The following is a 20,682-nucleotide window of genomic DNA, read 5'->3' on the forward strand; positions in this document are numbered from 1 at the left end:
AATTGAAGAATTTACATAGTGATCTGTAGAATGTGGTCTTTCCTTACCTGTATTGGCTACAGCATGATTCAGTCTCCATTACTTTAATGGCACAGCTATTGCACGATTTTCTTATAACGCAAGATCGCATGAGAACGGAACTATCACGCTATTATCAGAACCGACTGTGTATAATGAGAAAAGTATAAACATTCGTATTTATCCAAGTATAAACATCCATATTGGTTCTCTCACTAAAGTTCATTTTTCGTCATGTAGTGCTCATTTTAAATGTTATCCTCCAGTGCATTAATGGTACTGTCATTTCTTATTTATGTATGACATTAACACATCCATTTCACACCATCCTTTTAATGGCCAGATTCTCTCACCTGCTGTATTCCACGATGTTTTAGGCCTTCCTACTCTATTTTAGATAATGTTGAATATTTATCATTCTATTTAAACATATTAATCATGATAATGTTGATAATAGCAACTTGCTGAAAAATAGAAGCATGCCTATATTGTAGCACTGAAACAGAAAATGGCTTGGTTAAGAGTCACACTGCTGGGTTAGCCATCATGTTTAATTTGTCCTTTGGATGATAGCGTTGTTGGCCTGGCTAGCATCTATTGCCCATCTGTAATAGTCCAGAGGACAACTACAAGTCAACAGCATTGCCATGTGTCTCCAGTGAAATCTAGGTTAGCTAAGGAAAGGATATAAGATATCTTTCTCTGAAGGACATTAATGAAAGAGATGGGTTTTAAAACATAGAAAATAGAAACAGGAATATGCCATTCAGCACTTCAAGTCTGATCTGCCATTCAGTATGATTATGGCTGATAATCCAACTCTGTACTCGGTAAAGGTTCATCTTGGAGTGCAGTTACTAGCGGTGTTCCGCAAGGATCTGTTTTGGGACCATTGCTGTTTGTCATTTTTATAAATGACCTGGAGGAGGGGCTAGAAGGTTGGGTGAGCAAGTTTGTGGATGATACGAAAGTCGGTAGAGTTGTTGACAGTGAGGAAGGATATGTCAGGTTACAGCGGGATATAGATAAGCTGCAGAGCTGGGCAGAAAGGTGGCAAATGGAGTTCAATGTAGGTAAGTGTGAGGTGATTCACTTTGGTAAGAGTAACAAAAAGATGGGGTACTGGGCTAATGGTCGGATACTTGGTAGTGTGGATGAGCAGAGGGATCTTGGTGTCCATGTTTACAGATCTCTGAAAGTTGCCACCCAGGTAAATAGTGCGGTGAAGAAGGCATATGGCGTACTGGCTTTTATTGGTAGAGGAATTGAGTTACGAAGTCCTAAGGTCATGTTGCAGTTGTATAAGATTCTGGTGCGGCTGCATCTGGAGTATTGTGTGCAGTTTTGCTCGCCATACTAACATTGCTTAAATTTAAGTCTTGAATGTGATCACATCGTGTTGACACTGATAGAATTCTATCATATGATCACTTTGCTCTACATGATACTTTAAAATGAGATTAGTGATTGACAATGTCTCACAACATAAGGTTTAACATAGACTTATTCCTGGCTGTTTCCGTGACGTTTTGTTTTAAGATACACATTTTCTTTACTCAGCGAGTCGTGAGTTCATGGAATGCCCTGCCAGTAGCAGTGGTGGACTCTCCCTCTTTATGGGCATTTAAACGGGCATTGGATAGGCATATGGAGGATAGTGGGCTAGTGTAGGTTAGGTGGGCTTGGATCGGTGCAACATCGAGGGCCAAAGGGCCTGGACTGCGCTGTATTTTTCTATGTTCTATGTTCTATGTACTATGCCCCTCTTTTTCTCCATACCCATTGATCCCTTTTGATACTAAGAACTATATCTAAGTCCTTCTTGAAGATCTACCATATTTTGGCTCAGTTTCACAAGGTTCACCACTCTTTAGGTAAAGACATTTCTCCTCATCTCAGTCTTAAATGCCCTACTCTGTATTCTTAGACTGTGACCCTTGGTTTGGACTCCCTGGTCTTCAAGAACATTTTTCTTGTCTTTATCCTATCTGGTCATAGAGTCATAGAGATTTTCAGCATGGAAACAGACCCTTTGGTCTAACGCATTCATACCAACCAGATATCCTAACCTAATCTAGTCTCATTTGCCAGCACTTGGCCCATATCCCTCTAAAGCCTTCCTATTCATATACCCATCCAGAAGCCATTTAAATGTTGTAACTGTACCCGCCTCCACCACTTCCCCTGGAGCTCATTCCAAACATGCACTAAGTTGCCCCTTAAGTCCCTTTTAAATTTTTCCCCTCTCCCCTCAACCTAGTGGGCGGCACAGTGGTTAGCACTGCTGCCTCATAGCGCCAGAGACCTGGGTTCAATTCCTGCCTCAGGCGACTGTGTGGAGTTTGCACATTCTCCCCTTGTCTGCGTGGGTTTCCTGCGGGTGCTCTGGTTTCCTCCCACAGTCCAAAAATGTGCAGGTTAGGTGAATTGGCCATGCTAAATTGCCCGTAGTGTTAGGTGTAGGGGAATGGGTCTGTGTGGATTGTGCTTCGGCGGGTCGGTGTGGACTTGTTGGGCTGACGGGCTTGTTTTCACACAGTAAGTAATCTAATCCACATGCTTACTTTCAGCAACTGGTGTACAAGGGCCCCCAAGTCTCACTGAACCTCCCACCTTTCACAATCTAACGCCATTCAGATAATAATCATCTTCCTGTTTATGCTACCAATGTGGTAGCCTCACACTTATCCACATTATACATTGGCTGCCACCCACTTGCCAACTCACTTGTCCAAATCACACTGTAGCATCTCCATTTTCTCATCAGCCAATCTTGTCACACACCTAAGTGTCATTCGCAAACTTGAAGATATTACAATTGACAGTGGTTACATGGTTACATTTCAGCAAACTTTTGGTATATTCAGAATCTTAATATTGAATTCATATTTCACCATTTACCATAGTTGAATTCAAATCTATATCTTTAGAACATTAGCCTGGGGATCTGAATTACTAGAGGAGTGACATTACCATTACATTACCACCTCTGCCTAATTAACTATTAGTAAAGAATTTGACACTGTTCACTGATTATAATTGGGATTATAATGTTTTGAGATGGGAATTACCATTTATTGATGTCATTTTATTGAATAATACTTAATTCTTTGGAAGAGTTACGATTTCTAGTAACCCAAACTTTATTCTGGCAAGTCACAACAAATGATCTCAGCTGTTAGAATTGCCCTCAAGTTACCAAGCTGTCACCAAGTTGCCAACATTTGTCCTGTAAGATATGGGAAATGCATTTTGGAAATAGCAGAATACTCTCTTAGGAACTTCTGGGATCTGAGTGAACAGCAAAAATGAATGAAATCTCCTCAGACATTGAAGGGTCCTGAAATTTCCAGCACATAAGCTGAGCAGCAAGTGTGGTTTCTAATGATACAGAATGGTGCAAGTTAGAGTTCAGGGAAGAGAGTTACTGGGTGAGATGACCGAGTGAGTTGAGGCAGGGGTGTTGTGTATATGAATCTTTGATGATCCCACAATACCCATGAAAGAGCCTGCCCCCTAGCCCCTTATCTGACATAAGGCTGCCAATCCAAAACTGCTGGACCTTCTGTGTGCAGTGGGCTCCTGTGCCAAAAGCTGTAAGGGATGTTATGAGGATCTTACATGAAAATTAATTGGCTGCTTTGGGCTAGGGTATCAAGATACATAGATTCCTCAATGATTCACCTATACCCTGTACAATTTCAGAAGATTGTAGTCAGGTAGATGGCAGGAAGACAAGCCACCGCACTGTATGTGCTTTCCCACTTTCACACCTAGTGGTGAAGGAGCATAAAATCCAGCTCGAAGAAGGGAAAAATAAATTGAATTAAGACAATATGGAAAACAAAGATATAAATATATTCTGTAAGTTTTTTTGTGATATAGTAGATCTTTCATGATTGTTTTGTACTAATGCATTGGCACTTTGTAAGTTGCTAATTTTCATATATTGACAGATTTGCCAAGAATGCAGAGAAGCACTACTGGTTGGTGTACTTTGGCAGAAAATGCCAAATTGATCATGAGCCCACCATTACAACAAATATTTCAATGCTTCTGAACCATATTCATCTATGTAGTCGCAATGGGAAGAATCTGAAAAGTGGTAAGAATATTTTCTGACATAGAAAACTCTGATTGCATGAGTGTTTTTTAAAATTTCCTTGCATTCAGTCAGTTCAGGCCACATATAAAGCAGCTAACTAGTGCATTAAATTTTCATAAATAGTAATGGTATATACAAACGTACAAATTCATATGGAAGACATTTGGCTTCATTGAATTCTGTTTCCATCTTCAATGAACAAATATTTTTGTTAGGTGGATGGAAGCAATGTTTGCTCCACCCTTTTTTTAAAATTAGATTCCCTACAGTGTGGAAACAGGCCCTATGGCCCAACAAGTCCACACCGACCCTCCGAAGAGTAACCCACCCAGACTCATTTCCCTCTGACTAATGTATCTCACACTATGGGCAATTTAGCATGGCCAATTCACCTGACCTGCACATCTTTGGACTGTGGGAGGAAACCGGAGCACCCGGAGGAAACCCACGCAGACACGGGGAGAATGCGCAAACTCCACACAGACAATCACCCAAGGCTGGAATCAAACCTGGGACCCTGGTGCTGTGGGGCAGCAGTGCTAACCACTGAGCCACCGTACCGCCCATTTAGTTTATTTGTAAACAATAAATCTTAAAACTTTAAAATGGACTGATTCACCGAAACAAGGTTATTATGCAAGGAAGAACTGATTCAATTTTGGCAAAAATGAAGATTTTTCTGATGGATCCAGTAAAAATAGAAGATAAGACAAATTGACTCTTTTTCTTCAGGTATGTTGTGGATTTTTAAGTACAGAATTTTGCTATGTATTATCTCAGCTGTTGTGCTGGAATTTGTCACAGCTGTCAATATGTAAGCAGATTTTTCAAAGCAATTTGTTGAATCTAAATTTGCCTATAGTCTCCTCAGTAAGATGGTAGCTCTTAATAAAAATGCTTTTTTACCCCCAACATTGTGGTTACAGGGCATCAACAAAGACAAAGCTGTCAGGAAAGCTGTGTAATTGTAATAATATCGAATTAACACAAAATGGCAACTATTTTGTATTCTTTTCAGGATCTCTGATCACCTTCCTATATCAATGCTTTTTCTTAAAATAAAATTCCAGATTGCAAAGTACAGTAGGCCACACCTCATACATATTCTATCCTCAGCAATACTTAGTCAGCCTCTACACTCAGAGCTACAAGATGTGTTGCTGTGGGAAGTGGAAATATCACATTGGTACCATATGATACGCCTTCCATCCCAATCTTGACTCACTATTGATCTGGCTAACCTCAGCAGGCTAGATTTGCTATCTCCAAGTTAGCACACAACATGGAGCTCTGAAGGGAGCAGCAAGTCCATTCTGGAGATGGGTAAGAAATCCTTCTGTTTCTCAGCACTTAATCCACCTCTCCTTTTGATCAGTCCCATTGTACGTGGGTCAGCTTGTGATGGTTCGGGCACCCATTTTGCAAAGGACATTCTCATTCCTGATGAAGAGCTTATGCCTGAACGGTTGACTCTCCTGCTCCTCGGATGCTGCCTGACCGGTTGTACTTTTCCAGTACCAAACTCTTTGAAAAGAGTGTTCTCACCCTGAATCCAACATTGTTACTGCAAGTGTTACCAATTCCAGACAATCCAGAGTAAGAGCAGTTTATTGTGAGAAATACCTACTTGTCAGCATAGAGGTAGTTTCTCCTCACTAGACCAATGTCCTCAGAATCTATGGAGAAATCAAAAGTACAGCATGTCAAGATTGGAAAGCTAGTTACAGACAGAACCATGCAGTTGTGGCAATGCTGTATTCCTCCATATTCTCCAATTTGTTATGAATGGACGTGTAAGATCTGAAACCACAAGGAAACTGATCAAACTTGAATGTTAAATTAGTCAGTGTTGGAATGAATCACAAAAGTGGGATTTTCCACTCCCTTGAGCAGCATGGACATTGACAAGAAAGCTGGGAAGTACAGAGAAAATGGAAAAATTGGATACTCAACATCGAGAAAAGAATATTCGATTATCCCTTTGGGTTTGAACATAAAGTTCTGAATCTCGCTAATGTGTAGTGACTATCTTATCTCCATAAAATTGCATTCATTATTCGCTCATTACATCTAATTTCTATGGAGCTCCAGCTTCTCCTTGCCTTTCCTGAGAAACAAGATGGCAGAGATTGCTGACATAAAGTCAGGGCAGTAACCCAGTGGCAGCAGTTCACTGTTTGATTCTCCGGATCTTCAGACAGCTCTGTCTTCACAGTGATATCCCCGTATGTTCCTGAGATGCTATCCTTTTCCACCCCATCGTCCAGACAAGAGGGAATTACCAAGCTAGCTGCCTCACTACAACAACACAGTTGCTTTCGTACTGGCTCACTTCAATCCTTCAGCAGTTCACTTTGGGGCAGAGGGCAATCTATGACTCATATGCTTCAGCTAGGGCTCTTTATGCACAAGGAACATATACATCTCATGCATTTTCATCGGGTGCACCTTATAGCTGTGACTTACTCACTTAGCACTCCCTTTATGCTTACCTAGAGTCTGACAGCTTTGGTGGCAAACATTTTTTTAGCACAGACAGAGAGGTGGAAAATATATCATAATTCTCCACATTGAATAGATAAGGGTTTAGTCTGTTGATGTATGACACTGTGCCACATCAGTATCACATCACAACATGTGCCAATAGCTTATGCAAAAAATACACTGCACGTGTTTAAAACAATAGGCCAAGTCTGAAGATGAAAAGTGGCCAGTCCTTGCTGGTTTAAGAAGGATTATGTTCAGTCAGGTGATACTACCACTCAGTCAAGGGCTCATCCAATTCCAGTCCAGGGGGATATTCCAATATTTCCTGAAATGACACAAAGTGAGGGATTGAGTATGATGGAAGTGGATGGAAGAGGAGTTAATGGTGGCATGAGCAGAAGTGGTGATGAGGTTTCCAAGTGAGTGAATAGGAAGTGCAGAGTGCAGGAAGGGTCAGTAGTTTGAGAGGATAAGGTGGGTAATAACTCTTGAATAGACATGACACATGCAATGGGTGTATAAAATAGTAGAGAGGAGATTGTGACACTTACCCACGTGAACCACAGAAGATCATTAAACTTTTCTCTACACTGCTGAGCGTAGCATTTTACATGGGACACTGCTTTGACCTGGAGTCAGCTATCTTGGTCCCGACAGGCTGTGTCATGCTGTGCTGGTCAACAGGAAAGGGTGCTGTTTCCCTCTCCACAACCCCATTCACCAGCACCCTAGATCCTAATGAGTGGGAGCAAAAATGCCTTTCTGGACCATGTCCCTCAGGATTTCATTTCAGAACCACAGTGTTAGAGATGAGTCCCTGGATTACAGCACCTAATGTGGTGCCCTGGTGGTCTTTAAATAGACCAGCAGTGGTATGAACATCACAAAGTCACTACCATTTTTCCTGTCACATGATTCCATTAGATGGGCACTGGAGAAGCTGGTTACACCATTAGTAAACTGAAGAGAAGGCGGTTACATGAGAAATGTCAGCAAGAGCCATGGGGAATTAGCTTCCTGAATCATACCCAGAATAAAAATGCTTTTCCAAAAAATGGGAAAATTCAGCCTTAAGTTAACACTGCAGAGAAAAAGAAATATTATAACCGGAATAGACACAACTTTTCCAGGAGACTTCAGAACTTCAACACAAAGCATTTCCATGTTATTTTTTCACTCAAAGGTCAGCACATTAACACTCAGTAACCTGTAAAATACTTTACATCAGTGATCTGCACTTTAATGGGCAAATGGTTTTGCACCAAAGATAAAAAACTAATGCCATATTGATATACAATATTTTAAGGAAACGGATTTTGTTTTTTCGTCTGCCATTGGGTGGATGGTTGTAGTTGCTACAAATGCAGCCAATCTGATAGCAACAAGGGAAGCAAACTAATTTGGTTGCCAGGCCTTGTTAGCATCTGGCGAAAGTGAGGACTACAGATACTGGAGATTAGAGTCAAAATTAGAGTGATGCTGGAAAAGCACTGCAGGTCAAGTAGCATCCAAGGAGCAGGAAAATCGACATTTGGGGCAAATGCCCTTCATCAGGAAGGGCTTTTATTAGCATATGATCAATGAGCACTCAACGAATGCACTTGAGGCAAGTTACCAATCCGAAAACCAAGTGGGCCAGACCTATGGCAAGTCAGCTGACAATATAGACCTTGAACACCAAGGAAATCTTAGGAGAGAGTGGAGCAAAAATGGCAGTAGAAAACATCTACCCTGCCTGACTCTGTGGAAACCTTTTATAAATTGGCCTTTTGTGTAGAGGATTGGAATAACCAGTTTAAGCAAAAAACAAAGACTGAGATTTTTATTGTTAATTTTGAGAAGATTAAGGGGAGTCTTAATAGAGGTGCCCAACATTCCACTGTCTGAGGTTTTGATAGAGAAAATAAGAAACTGTTGCCACTGTCCAGAATGCTGGTAATCAGTAGATACGCGTTTCATATAACTGTCAAGAAAATAACAGATAGAATCATAGAATGATAGAATCCCTACCACGTGGAAATAGGCTAAGTTGTCATCATCTAGAATGCACTGACGGAATGGTGGTGGGATGCACTTTTTAAAAAGATTCTTAGATAAATAATGAAAGAGGATAAATATTGCAGGGAAAGAGAGAGGGAGTAGAACTAATTGGATCGCTCTTTCAAATCATAATGGCCTGTCCAGCTTCCTTCTGTACTGTAGGATCTAAGACTGAAAACTTACAATGACATTACAATGGGATCTAATGCCATTTGTCAGAAAGTCAAGAAATTATATTGGTGCAGTGCCTACTACAGTAGTGCATGTTATAGATAGCATATTTTTAGTTGGTACACTTACACATGTAGAATGCCATTATATACATTATTACTAATACAGTAAGATTATACAACAACTTAGTCCAGTCTTGAAAACAACTTAATTGCTGTTAACACCACCTGAAATGTTTGGATGAATACATTATCAAAAAATAAATGTTCCCATTTCCTAACCTACCATTCCTGTCTTGCTGATAAATCTTGCTGATGGTCACAATCAGATATTTTAAAAGATGGTGAGATGTTGGGAGAATGTATGAAAATCCTAATTTTCCATGTTCCAAAGTTGATTAACATGCATTAATAGGAAGGACACAGATTTATTTTGTTTTCTTTTTCTGCTTATAAATGAAAAGTCTGTGCAACACTTTACAGAGATAAGTCAAATCAGAGGTAAGGATTTTACCCATCAGATCTAATGTCAGTGAGCTGAACACCAAAGATTTCTCAGTTCAGTCATTATAATAAGGAATTGTGACAGTATGTTGAGATGGTTTAAAGAAAACATCTAACCTAGCAAAAATTTGACAATTTAACAGGTGCTATTATCTGCTGAGCAGCAACAGATTAATTGCTACAGCATCCTAACTGGAGGGATCACTTGTTGTTTTCATACTTTGTGCATTGACAGTAAGTTGGTTTGAGAATCCAATGCATTATTCTATAAAACAGATTGTGTACCTTTATTTCTCTCCATCTCTGAGAAATTAAATGGTTACAGAATTAAAATAACTTTTTTTTTTAAGTTCTATTCTTTGAATTATGTGGCCTGAACAGTTGTAGGCTCACACATAATCGCTTCCTCAACTAAACCCCCTCTCTAAAACTGGATTTCATTGATGATCAACATTTTGATGAATTATTTAAATGACACAACACTTCGTTAAATTTCTTTAAGGTTCTGGTATCAATACCTCATTCAATCTTTTCTATTCTGCAACACACTCTATGGAGCTGAATTCAGTCTCTTACCTGCAAGATTTCCATAAGTCTGAGGGAGGAGAAGCCCAGCGAGGCACAGCAACCACACGGGCACCATTCTGAAAGAAACACATTCCGCAGATGAATCAGGCCTGGTAGATAGACTCAGAAATAACAAAAGCTCATGTGTAAGGAGACATATAGGACCAAACTCTGAACATTCATAAAGCCTCAAACTCTATATTAAAATGATCCCCATTCTAAAATGTTAAGACTAATCTCATGTCTAATGAGAATCTTGTGGTTTTCAGGTTCCTAGTAAAACTCTTCCTATTATTTCACAATCCTACTATCACATTGATTCCCTAGGTATTCTTATTTGGATGTCATGAACCGAGCTCCCTCATTCTAATCTCGACATAATAGGGGCCTGCTGGTTGCCAGTGAGTGACCTACACAGCCCCCAGACTGGGAGGCAGACTGTCACTCACCTCAGGCTTTCAGAATCTCTCTGAACATGTTTCAGATTCTCAGCCTTTTAAATAAGGTAGCCCCTCCCACTATTTGCATAGTTTGCTCCCTTTCTGGCTTGTCACTTTACACAGTGAGTTATATGGGTTTGGACAATGCCAGGCACCGCACAGGATCAATCATCAGTGTCACCAGCTTTAAAGGGACCTTCCTCATTTAAGTTTGTAAATTCTGAAAGAAGGAAATACAAGTGAATATTTGAGGCTTTATTCAAATCAACTATCAGCAACAGTTGGAATAAAAGGTAAACATTTTCAAATTACTTGTGAAAACAAGGTCTGTTTCTCCAAAGAATGGATGATAGATGGCCAAAATTTTTGTAGCACAAGAAGATGCAACTATTGATACAGCAAAGGTGCACATCCTGAAGACATTTATGTTTTAGGCTATATCCCTTGCTGAATTGTATGGCTGCTACATTGATAAAGGAAATTTGCACCTAATGATGACTCATTACCAGATAAACTTCCAACAGGCTGCAGTGGATAGATGATTAAGTCCACTGATTGGTTTGGTGGGATATTCTTATATAATAAAATGTGGACTGAAAACTGGTTACTCAATCATCAAACCGTGAACCTATATAAACTTGGGTCAGCGACACTTCTCAACTTATGTCACTAATGGACATTAACACACTCGTCCAAAAAAAAGAACTTTTCAAAATCCTATTATCTGTATAAATCCTAGAGTGTAACTTCACGCAACTGAAGAGTTTATTTCGTAGTATTACACATTCCAGCATTAAAAGCAAATAAGTATGAATCATTTATTATTTACTTAAACCATCTGAGTTTCCATAATTCCAATTGTCTGACCTTCTTATTCCTTTATTAGGAAGGCCAGCATTTGTTGCCTTTCCCTACTTTCCCTTGAAATGAGTGGCTTGCTCAGCCACTTCTGGGAACAATTAAAAGAGAACCAAATTGCTGTTGGTTTGGTGTCATTTGTAGGCTAGACCAGGTGAGAATGGCAGATAACCACTCTTTTAAGGTAACAAACCAAGCGGGGGTTAATTCCAGATTTAATTGGATTCAAATCTGGGACAAGATGAGCTTCAAATCTTTGTTTCCAGAACTTTAGCCTGAGGCTCCAATCTTACTACTACATCAGCAATTGCATATCTATTCAGTGCCTCACCCATAACATGAATCTACCAGGCACTATATAGCACACACTAGATTTCACACCTCAGGTTTTAGAATCATACAGTCATTTAGAGGATCTCATTCATTCCACTTGACAAAACAGTCTGCCTTTGTACTACCTTGAAGGCCAAATGCAACAGATATAAAATGGACTTTACAAAAAAGAAAACAAATTATTATCTTCCCAGACCCTGAAATGTATAAGCGATTTGTTGGCTGCTAATTCTGCTGCTAAACTGAGCTGCAATTACTAAAATGCTAACAAGAATTGGTTCAGCAATGTCTTCAAAAACACTAAGCAGGTTTTTAGGTAAACAATATAGCATTAGGTTGGCCAGGCTATCAGACTCACTATCAAAGACTGAGTGTTTCTGTTTGAAGTCCTCCCACCTTAAGTATTCACATTTGACCCAAGAATACCTGACCTTAGAATGTCTATCATAATGGATCTTAACCAAATTATGAGGCAGACTTATTTACTTTGTTAGAGTTGGAAGCCTGTTCCTGTAGTGAAAGACTAGGAGTGCCCAGTCTGAGTGAACAGGGTCCTGAAGCAGCACCCTGTTACTCCAAAGGGGGCAACTAACACCTTAATCCGCAATTTGAGGTGAGCTTGACAATTGTGGGAAGATAATCAATCTGCTGGTGATCGAGTTCTCTTTCTTGTAATGAATCTGCAATTAGCTGGAATAGAGTCCCTTGGTGTATTGGGCAGAATTTCATGGTATCATTTTGTTACCCGAGGCATGCCCTGAAAAGCCTTGGGGAATTGCAGATAGCAGACAGAAGATTTACCAGATTGTTATTTATGTGGGGCAGAAAATTATCTGACCTGAGGTTCACCTTGAATTACAGCCCTCTTTTCAAACAATCCATAGATTTTGCTCTTCCTCTCTATGTTAATGTTTTAATTATTGCTCTTCCTCTCTATGTTAATGTTTAATTATTATTGTTGTTGGGGATAAAGTGTTTTTTTTATTTTAAAACTGGCACCTTTGCCTAAGCAATTGAACAACAAACTACTCTCAACGACGTTATAAGGACCAACAAGCTGATTGGTTACAATATAGAAGAATGCTAAGAATTCAGAATCAATTTCAGAATAAACATGAGAAATATTCAGTGATTTTCGAATGTCTTTTAATCACTTTACAAATACAAAGGATTCTTAGAGAAATTCAGCTGAACTTAGCCATATTTATGACTGGAGGCTGACAAATCTAAATATTAGGTACAACTATGGTCAAGTGTAATAAATAATGTATCCTAAAGGTGCTGCTCTCTAACTGATTCTGTGCTCCATCTATGATCAAGCATTTAGTTTCCAGCACGTTCAATGCTGAATGTTCTCTACTAATTTTGCTGAATCTGCATGGCATAAAGTGTTGAGAATGGGAAAAAAAAGGCAGTATCATTACAATAACTTATGATATAGAAGTTCCAAAAGTTTACGATTTAATTTTCAATAGGCTTATTATGTATTAAGGTTTCTATTAACAAAGGTGAGAAGAAAAATACTTTTGAGGGAAATTATTGACTGAAAGTTTCCAAACATGAAACTACAATCAACACGATCAACCAATAATAATATCAGTCTCAAGGATAATTAAGCCATAATTGAAGATAATCTTGCATAAATAGCATAATCTGGCTGTATTAATGATAATCTGTTCAAACGTAAATATTTATAAACTGCACAGAATGATTTATTTTTCTAGTTACCTTTTCAAGGATGGTGAAATGTTCATTAACGATGTTAGAATTTTGAAGATATAAGGCCATTTGTTGAGGATTTTTCAAAGAATGTCGTTTACTTCTCAACTGAGAGAAGAAATATTTGAACAAGTACATGGATAGGATAGGCTTGGGGTGAAATAGATCAAATACAGGCAAATGGGACTAAATTAATTGTGAAAAGAGGGCAGCATGGACAAGTTAGGCCTGTTTCCATGTAATAAACCTCTGTTCCTCTTAGTGTTACTGTTTCATCATTGATTAGTGGTGAAATGCATACTGATTACTCAGTAAGTCATAAATGCAGGATTCACTCCATAGCTTAGAGCCTATGACCCTGATTAATATGAGAAAGTACTGTGCTGCTAGAAGTACTGTCATTGAGATGCTTTTGTTTTCCTGTTCAAATACACAAAGACCCCTGCTTGAAGAAAATCAAGTGAGCTCTCTCAATATCCCAGCTAAGATTCTCTATCCTCCAAAATGGACACAATTTTATTACATTGTTCTTTGTGAAATCCAACAAAGAGAACCATTTTCCCCCTTGGTCGAGAGGTCAATAACCAAGGGGAACACAGTAATGGTTTAATGTAAGGGGCAGAAGGTTTAGAGGGGATTTGAGGAAGCATATTTTTCACCCAGAGAATGGGGTAACTGGAACTCACTGGCTGAAGGGGTTGTAGAGGCAGGAATCATGAAGGCACTAAAGAAGTACTTAGATGAGCACTTGAAGCACATCCAAGGTTGCAGGCCAAGTGTTGCAAAATGGGATTAGACCAACGAGGTGCTTGATGACCAGCATGGAGACAATGGGCTAAGTGGCCCTCTTCTGAGTTGTAAAAACTCTATAATTCTGTTGCTTAAAATTGGCTGCTGTGTGTTTTCCAAAATTACAACACAAGAAAGGTACTATATGAAAAGCAGTAGAGATTTGTCTGTTTTTCTTTTGGTCAGATCATTCATCTGTCTCGCTACATTATTGAATAAAACTTGCCCAGACTTGAAGCAGTAAACTAGTACATTGCCAAGAATTGACAATGATAGCTGCTTTGAAGCCTCTATATTTATTGTGTGCCATACGTGTTGTGCAGCTTCCACAGATAAAAGTATAATTTATGAAAAATTTATGAAAATAGATGAAATCATGCCTCAGTAAATCAAGTGAAAAATTCATAAATTTTAATAGTTTATTCAGCTAAACTCTGTGCATTCTAGGCTAACAATAGCAACGATTAGTAGACTAAAGCATCACTGAAACACCACAACATTTATCTAAGACATCAATCATTTAAGGCAAACCACATAGCAAGCCAAAATGATTTCTCAGAGGTCAAATTGAGATATTTATTGAAGTGATTACCTTGTAAGTCTTGGGATCTTTGCAATTGTTTCTTGGCTGAGAGATGAAAAACATCAAAAAGATCAGTTTGGAATTTCTGAGGTTGTATTAATGTGGAAGGTTCTGTCCATGTTCTGATTGCTGATTCACCTAAAATCCTTCACTTTATACAGTAACATTTCTAAACATAAGACCAGGAAAAATCTTCTGAGAACAGAATTAAGAAAAACAAATTTAACAGTTTACAAACTAGAGTATGATGTTAGAATGGGAGGAGAACTTCAATAAACTTTCAGTAAGGCTTGGAGTTGGAAGAATATTTCAATGATTCCCTCACCCTGCTATATACTTGTCCCTGTAATTATACCTACCACTTCTATTCTCAATGTGCAGCAGCATGCATATTCTGTTCACTCTTTTTTTTTCTCTGATTAGTTTAGTTTCAAATTCTAGCAACTTTCCCATTCTTGGCCTTGAATCCTTTAGTTCATAACTATTCACATTTTTATGGTTTGTTCTAAATTTAACTAATATGTGGAATTGGATTTTAGATTAATTATCTGCTATGAGCTAAAGGAATCTTGACTTAGATCCCCAAGATGGCCTTTATCGATGATTTCCCTCCAAATGTTTATGATTATTGAAGTCAGACGCATAGATCTGCAGCTGCCACCTTTCTCTTTATGAACTTCAATATGTGAACTATTGTACTAGTTTCAAACCTGTCAGAACATCTCCAAAGGCAATGTCTCTCTCAAAACAACTTCCAATGCTTCACAAATCACTCTTTTATATCTTTTAAGTGACATGGTGTGCAGTCAAAAAGGTTTTGGAGGCTCTATTGATTCTTAATCATTGGACATTCTGACAGCTCAAGGGGAAAGAGAGTACAAAGTTTATAGAATATAGAAGCATGGTGAGTTGCAACATAAAGAGGCTGTGAAAGTCATCAAGTCTGGCTGGTTTTACTCCACATCAGCTACCTACACTAACAGTATTTATCCTGCTTGTTCCTAAATATTTTAGGATTTTATGGGCAGCATGGTGGCTCAGTGGTTAGCACTGCTGCCTCACAGCACCAGGGATCCAAGTTTGATTCCAGCCTTGGGCGACTGTCTGTGTAGAGTTTGCACATTCTCCCCTTGCTTACGTGGGTTTCCTCTGGGTCCTCCCATTTCCTCACACCTTCCAAAGATGTGCAGGGCGGGTGAATCGGCCATGCCAAATTACTCATAGTGTTCAGGGTGTGTAAGTTAGTGCATTAGTCAGGGGTAAATGCAGAGTAATAAGATAGGGGGATGGGTCTGGGTGGGTTACTCTTCAGAGAGTCAGTGTGGACTTGTTGGGCCAAATGGTCTGTTTCCACACTGTAGGGATTCTATGATTCTCTTTCTCCATAACTATCGAATTACCTTTAAAAAAATAATTGTTGAATGCAGCTTCAGCAAAGACTTGAAGCAGAGAATTCCATTCTGGATACCTTTGTAAAGTTTTTTTTAAGTGTCATTGCAACCTTGTTTAGAATTAGTTTAAAAATGTGACTTCATTAATATATCACTGAAGAGTAGAAGAAGTTTACCACTATTTGCTTCATAAAGTGGGAAGACAATGGCCTGGTGGTATTATCGCCGGACTGTTAATCCAGGGAGACCTAAGCAATGTGTTGGGGGACTCAGGTTCAAATCCTGCCATGGTGAAATTTGAATGCAATAAGAATTCAAATGACCATGAACCTATTGTTGATCCTTGGGGGGAAACCCCATCTCGTTCACTAATGTCCTTGGGGGAAGGAAACTGCCATCCTTACCTGGTCTGGCCTACATGTGATTCCAGACCCACATTAATGTGGTTGATTCTCAACTGCCCTCTGGGAAATAAATGCTGGCCTAGCCAGCAACACCCTCATTCTGTGAATGAATAAAAAAAAAATTATAACCCTGAAGATTTCAATCATAAATTCAACTTTACTTCAAAAGAAAAGTTCAAACTTCATAAATATCTGAATCTAAATACCCATGAGATTCATTTTCCAATTTATTCTACTGTGAAGATGGTTAAGGTGGCAACTGTGAAATGTGGATCCCAGTGACATATGGCATGTTTCCATTACTGCAAAGCATGCAGTGACTCGAGACATTTTCCAGAGATAAGCAATAAATTGAATAATGACTAGTTTGTGTGAATAATTTCTGGTCAGTAAGACCTGTTTTATGCTTTGCCAATTATGATGTTGACATTGAGCCGGTTATCATGCCCTCAATCAGACAGAGATGTAACAGATTAGATCTGACTCTGCTAAGACATTGTGAAGAGTTACTCAACCAAAACTACAGCTTTCTGCCCCACTTAATGTACAGTGTGTGACTTGGATGGATATTTCTGTTTGGTGCAGAAGGTAGGTTGTGTTAAATATATAACATGTAAACAGGTTATCATGTTCTCCATCATATACAACTGTGATGATATAGATTATACAGCAATTTTGAATTTAGCATAAATTAGTTAGTTGCTGGGCTCACATCAGCCAACACAGTTACAGGGGAACAGCATGACAACGAACAATATCAAAGTACAATGTATTCTCCCATGATGGGCGATTCTTCCTGCTTGGACCCTTTCACTAATGCAGGAACCAGCAATCATTTTGCTGAATTACATCTAATTGGAGTAATGAGTAAAACGTGTGCTTTGATTAGACATAAGATGGTCCAAAGAAAGAAACAATCCATTGGAAAAAGCTATTCTGGAGCATGAATTCATCCAACTTCAAAATGTTCTCAGGAACAGATTAAATTGAAGTTGAATGCTATTTGTCATGAGTTCATGTTCCAAATGTTACTCATTAAAGTTTTTATTTTGCTTGACTTTCGTTTAACATTGCGTTATCTCCTAAGAGTGCATCAATGCAGTTGCTTGGGTGAACCCTATTTGAGAAAGGCAGTACAGTCAAATTAAACAATATCATCTTCCCAGCATGTGTAAGACATTGATTAAGAAAACGTGTGTGACATCATCCTAGCACTTGGGTGCGGATCTATGGATGGTTGTTCATGCAGGCATGTGTTGCAAGAGCTGGGATCATTAACCAGGAAGCAAATTGGGATGTCAATCTGTCATTCTGATTCATTTATTGCAAATTCAAGAAACCTGATATACACATGTTCATGAATGCCTGTGCTAAACACTCCCATTCAAGCATGCAATCAGCTTCTGGGGGCCATAGATCCTTGAAGATACTGCTATTTAAAATACCTATCATTTAATTGTCAGGAGAAGTCCTTTTGATTACAATGTGTGGAGCTGATGCATCCACACTAGGCCTACAAGGGATTTAGTTACCATGATTTATAACTGCTCATAATCTTGAGAAACTATCTCATACTGAAGCAGTTCCTGTCTATTTTGCAGCAACACCTGGAGTCGAATCTTCTTATTTGAAGTTTAGCTGTTTTGTTGAGTGAGATTCACAGTGCCCCATACAACATGGTTCATAGCAACGTTTCTCATGTAATTATCTGCTCTTTACCTCTTCACACCTTAATTTTCAGCTGGTTTCCACAATGCATTTTTCATGGAATCACTACTGCTGATAAAATCCAGCATTCATGCCATTCATGTTTAAAATCCAGCTCCAGACAACTGCAGACTCTGCAAGCAATGCTGCAGCTGTTGTTTTTCAAACTATGAGTCTGCATCGTTATCCCAGAGGGCATGGCCCATGAAGGCAGGTTAGCTCCCTGCTTCTCCAAAGGGAACCTGGAGAACCTGGTGCAGTTCATTATCCTGCTGACTGCCAAAGGAAACTAAGAGCCATTGGATGGCATCCTTTTTATATGCATGAGAAGACACATATTCCTGCACAAAATGTGACCTGGTAACAATATGTAAGTCAATGGCATCCCTGAGCTCCAAATTCAAGTGAACCCTGAAGGACAGGTGATGTGTGAGTTGGTCTCAGAATGATACAGTGAGCAAAATTAATTTGTATTTGTTTCGCCGCCTCTGAGGTTGATGTGCAATGGGAGAATATTAGTGGTGAGGCTGGATGTTTGCTGATGTTGACATATATGGGTGTAGGGTTAGGGAGGAACATATCCATGGGGAATGCAGGGATGTTATAGAGAAGACTGGTTGAAGGAAAGCCAGATAAGCAAGCAGCAACCACATAACCACTCTGACTTTCATGCCTGGAATTTACGTGGTTCAGTTTCTCAAGGAAGGAGAGGAGAATTGGAGTTGGCAATAGAGATAATATGAGGTGCTATAAAGATTTAAATGGATGGGAATAATGTAGTCACCAGTTAATAGCAAAGTTCTGAAGTCACTATTTAGTGCTTAAGGGGAAAATCAGATTTTCTTCTCTAAATATATCAAGTGTTTTACTCTCTTTAACATTAGTACTTTCCCAACTCTCTCTCCATTGCTTTGGCACTCCAGGGTGTGGGAAATTCCATTCTTGGACACCATGTTGGCTTAATAAGTGGCATTTAACATTCACTCTTCATTCATGTGAGGCAATAAGTGTCTCTAATCATCTGCTTTTGACATTCAATAGCATTATTATCTCTAACTCCTACTCCATCAATATCCTGAAGATAGCCCCTAACCAGAAACCGGACTAGATCAGCCATTATAATAATGTGCTGACAGGAGCTAGTCAGGGAATTCTGTGGTGAGTAACATATTTGATCTTCCCCACTTCCTTTCCACCATTTAAAATGTGTGATGGAATAGTCTCCACCCACTGGATGAGTACGGCTCCCTCAAAATCAAGAAGCTCAATGCCAGTCAGGACTTAGCAGTTTTCCTATCAATAGATGGGTCAATGACCAGAGGAAGATTAAGAGGAAAAAGAATAAGAGAAGACTTTTTTTTTCCCACAGAGAGGATGGTAGGAGCCTGGACCTCATTGCCTTAAAGTGTGGTTGAAGCAGAACCTCTTATAATTTGAGCAGCACTCTGCCTGTATTATCTAGTGTGGCTCTGTTAAGTGCTAATCTATAACCTTTTCTCCAAATCCCTGTACGTCATTGCTATCTAGACCAAACAGAGTGTTCTGCAGATCAATTCCTTTGGACATTCTGAGGCAGGTGGACTTTAAAAGGAACATTTCTGTGGAGTCATATATAGTTGCTTCAAAGGTGTTCATTTTGACAAGCCCTTTATCCAGAAGCCACATGCACATGACTAATCATTCCTACCTGTGTTAGTCAAAGAAGCCTGTCTTCATTATGCACCACTCACAAAGGAAGCTGTCACAGATTTCCAGATTTTGATTAAGCATGTCATCCATGCAGTTATTACAACAGGTCAGTTCAGCTTGTGGCAATAGAGGTGACTACAATTTGTTACTTAGAAGGCACTGTCAGGGACCTCTGCCAAAACCGCCAGTCTTCTATGGATCAATGTATCAAACCAGTGACAGAGGCCTTGTTTGCCAGAAGAAATCACTTTCTCTGTGGAAAGGAGTCAGCAACACAAGAGTCAATGGCACTTATACCAGGTGGCAGGGTTCCCAAAATTGCAGAAAAGAAATGACAGTACAACAGCTTGTGCAAATAGGAAACACTGCCATTACTAGCCAGGTAGTCTTATCCAGAAGAATTGAATAATGTCAGTATATATTCATGCACTCTTGCAGCAAACACAATGCCTTCATCTTGGAGAAACCCTGGTGAGGCAGTGGTTGGCTGAAGGAACAGGAAGGCCAGAGAAGGTGATTGCCAAGAGACTGAGGCTTCTTATCGGCCAGCAACTGCATTAAAAATCGGATAAGGGTTTCAGTAAGACATGAACTGAAGTGGACCAGAGACAATGGCCAGGTATTGAAAGTAAGAAGTGGAAGCAATACTAGACCACAAACACAGGCAACGGCCGAGTGGTATTGACTCCCTCATCAGGTCCACACCCTCCCCACCAACCCAACCTCCACTCCCGGCACCTTCCCCTGCAACCGCAAGAAATGCAAAACTTGCACCCACACCTCCCCCCTCATTTCCCTCCAAGGCCCCAAGAGATCCTTCCATATCCGTCACAAATTCACCTGCACCTCCACACACATCATTTACTGCATCCGCTGCA

General features: G+C 39.5%; 1 protein-coding gene across 1 annotated transcript in view; it reads right to left on the reverse strand.

Annotated features, from left to right (window-relative positions):
* Positions 1-20,682, reverse strand: part of LOC122564220 — a 67,132-nt gene that overhangs the window by 9,459 nt on the left and 36,991 nt on the right. Inside the window, exons 8-9 of the mRNA XM_043718917.1 lie at positions 9,901-10,062; positions 5,751-5,799 (exon numbers count right to left, since the gene is read on the reverse strand). Of these exons, the coding sequence (XP_043574852.1) occupies positions 5,751-5,799; positions 9,901-10,062 (211 nt within the window). The remainder of the gene's footprint in view (positions 1-5,750; positions 5,800-9,900; positions 10,063-20,682) is intronic.

This window comes from Chiloscyllium plagiosum, chromosome 28 (genome assembly GCF_004010195.1).
Source record: "Chiloscyllium plagiosum isolate BGI_BamShark_2017 chromosome 28, ASM401019v2, whole genome shotgun sequence".
Taxonomy (NCBI): Eukaryota; Metazoa; Chordata; class Chondrichthyes; order Orectolobiformes; family Hemiscylliidae; genus Chiloscyllium; species Chiloscyllium plagiosum.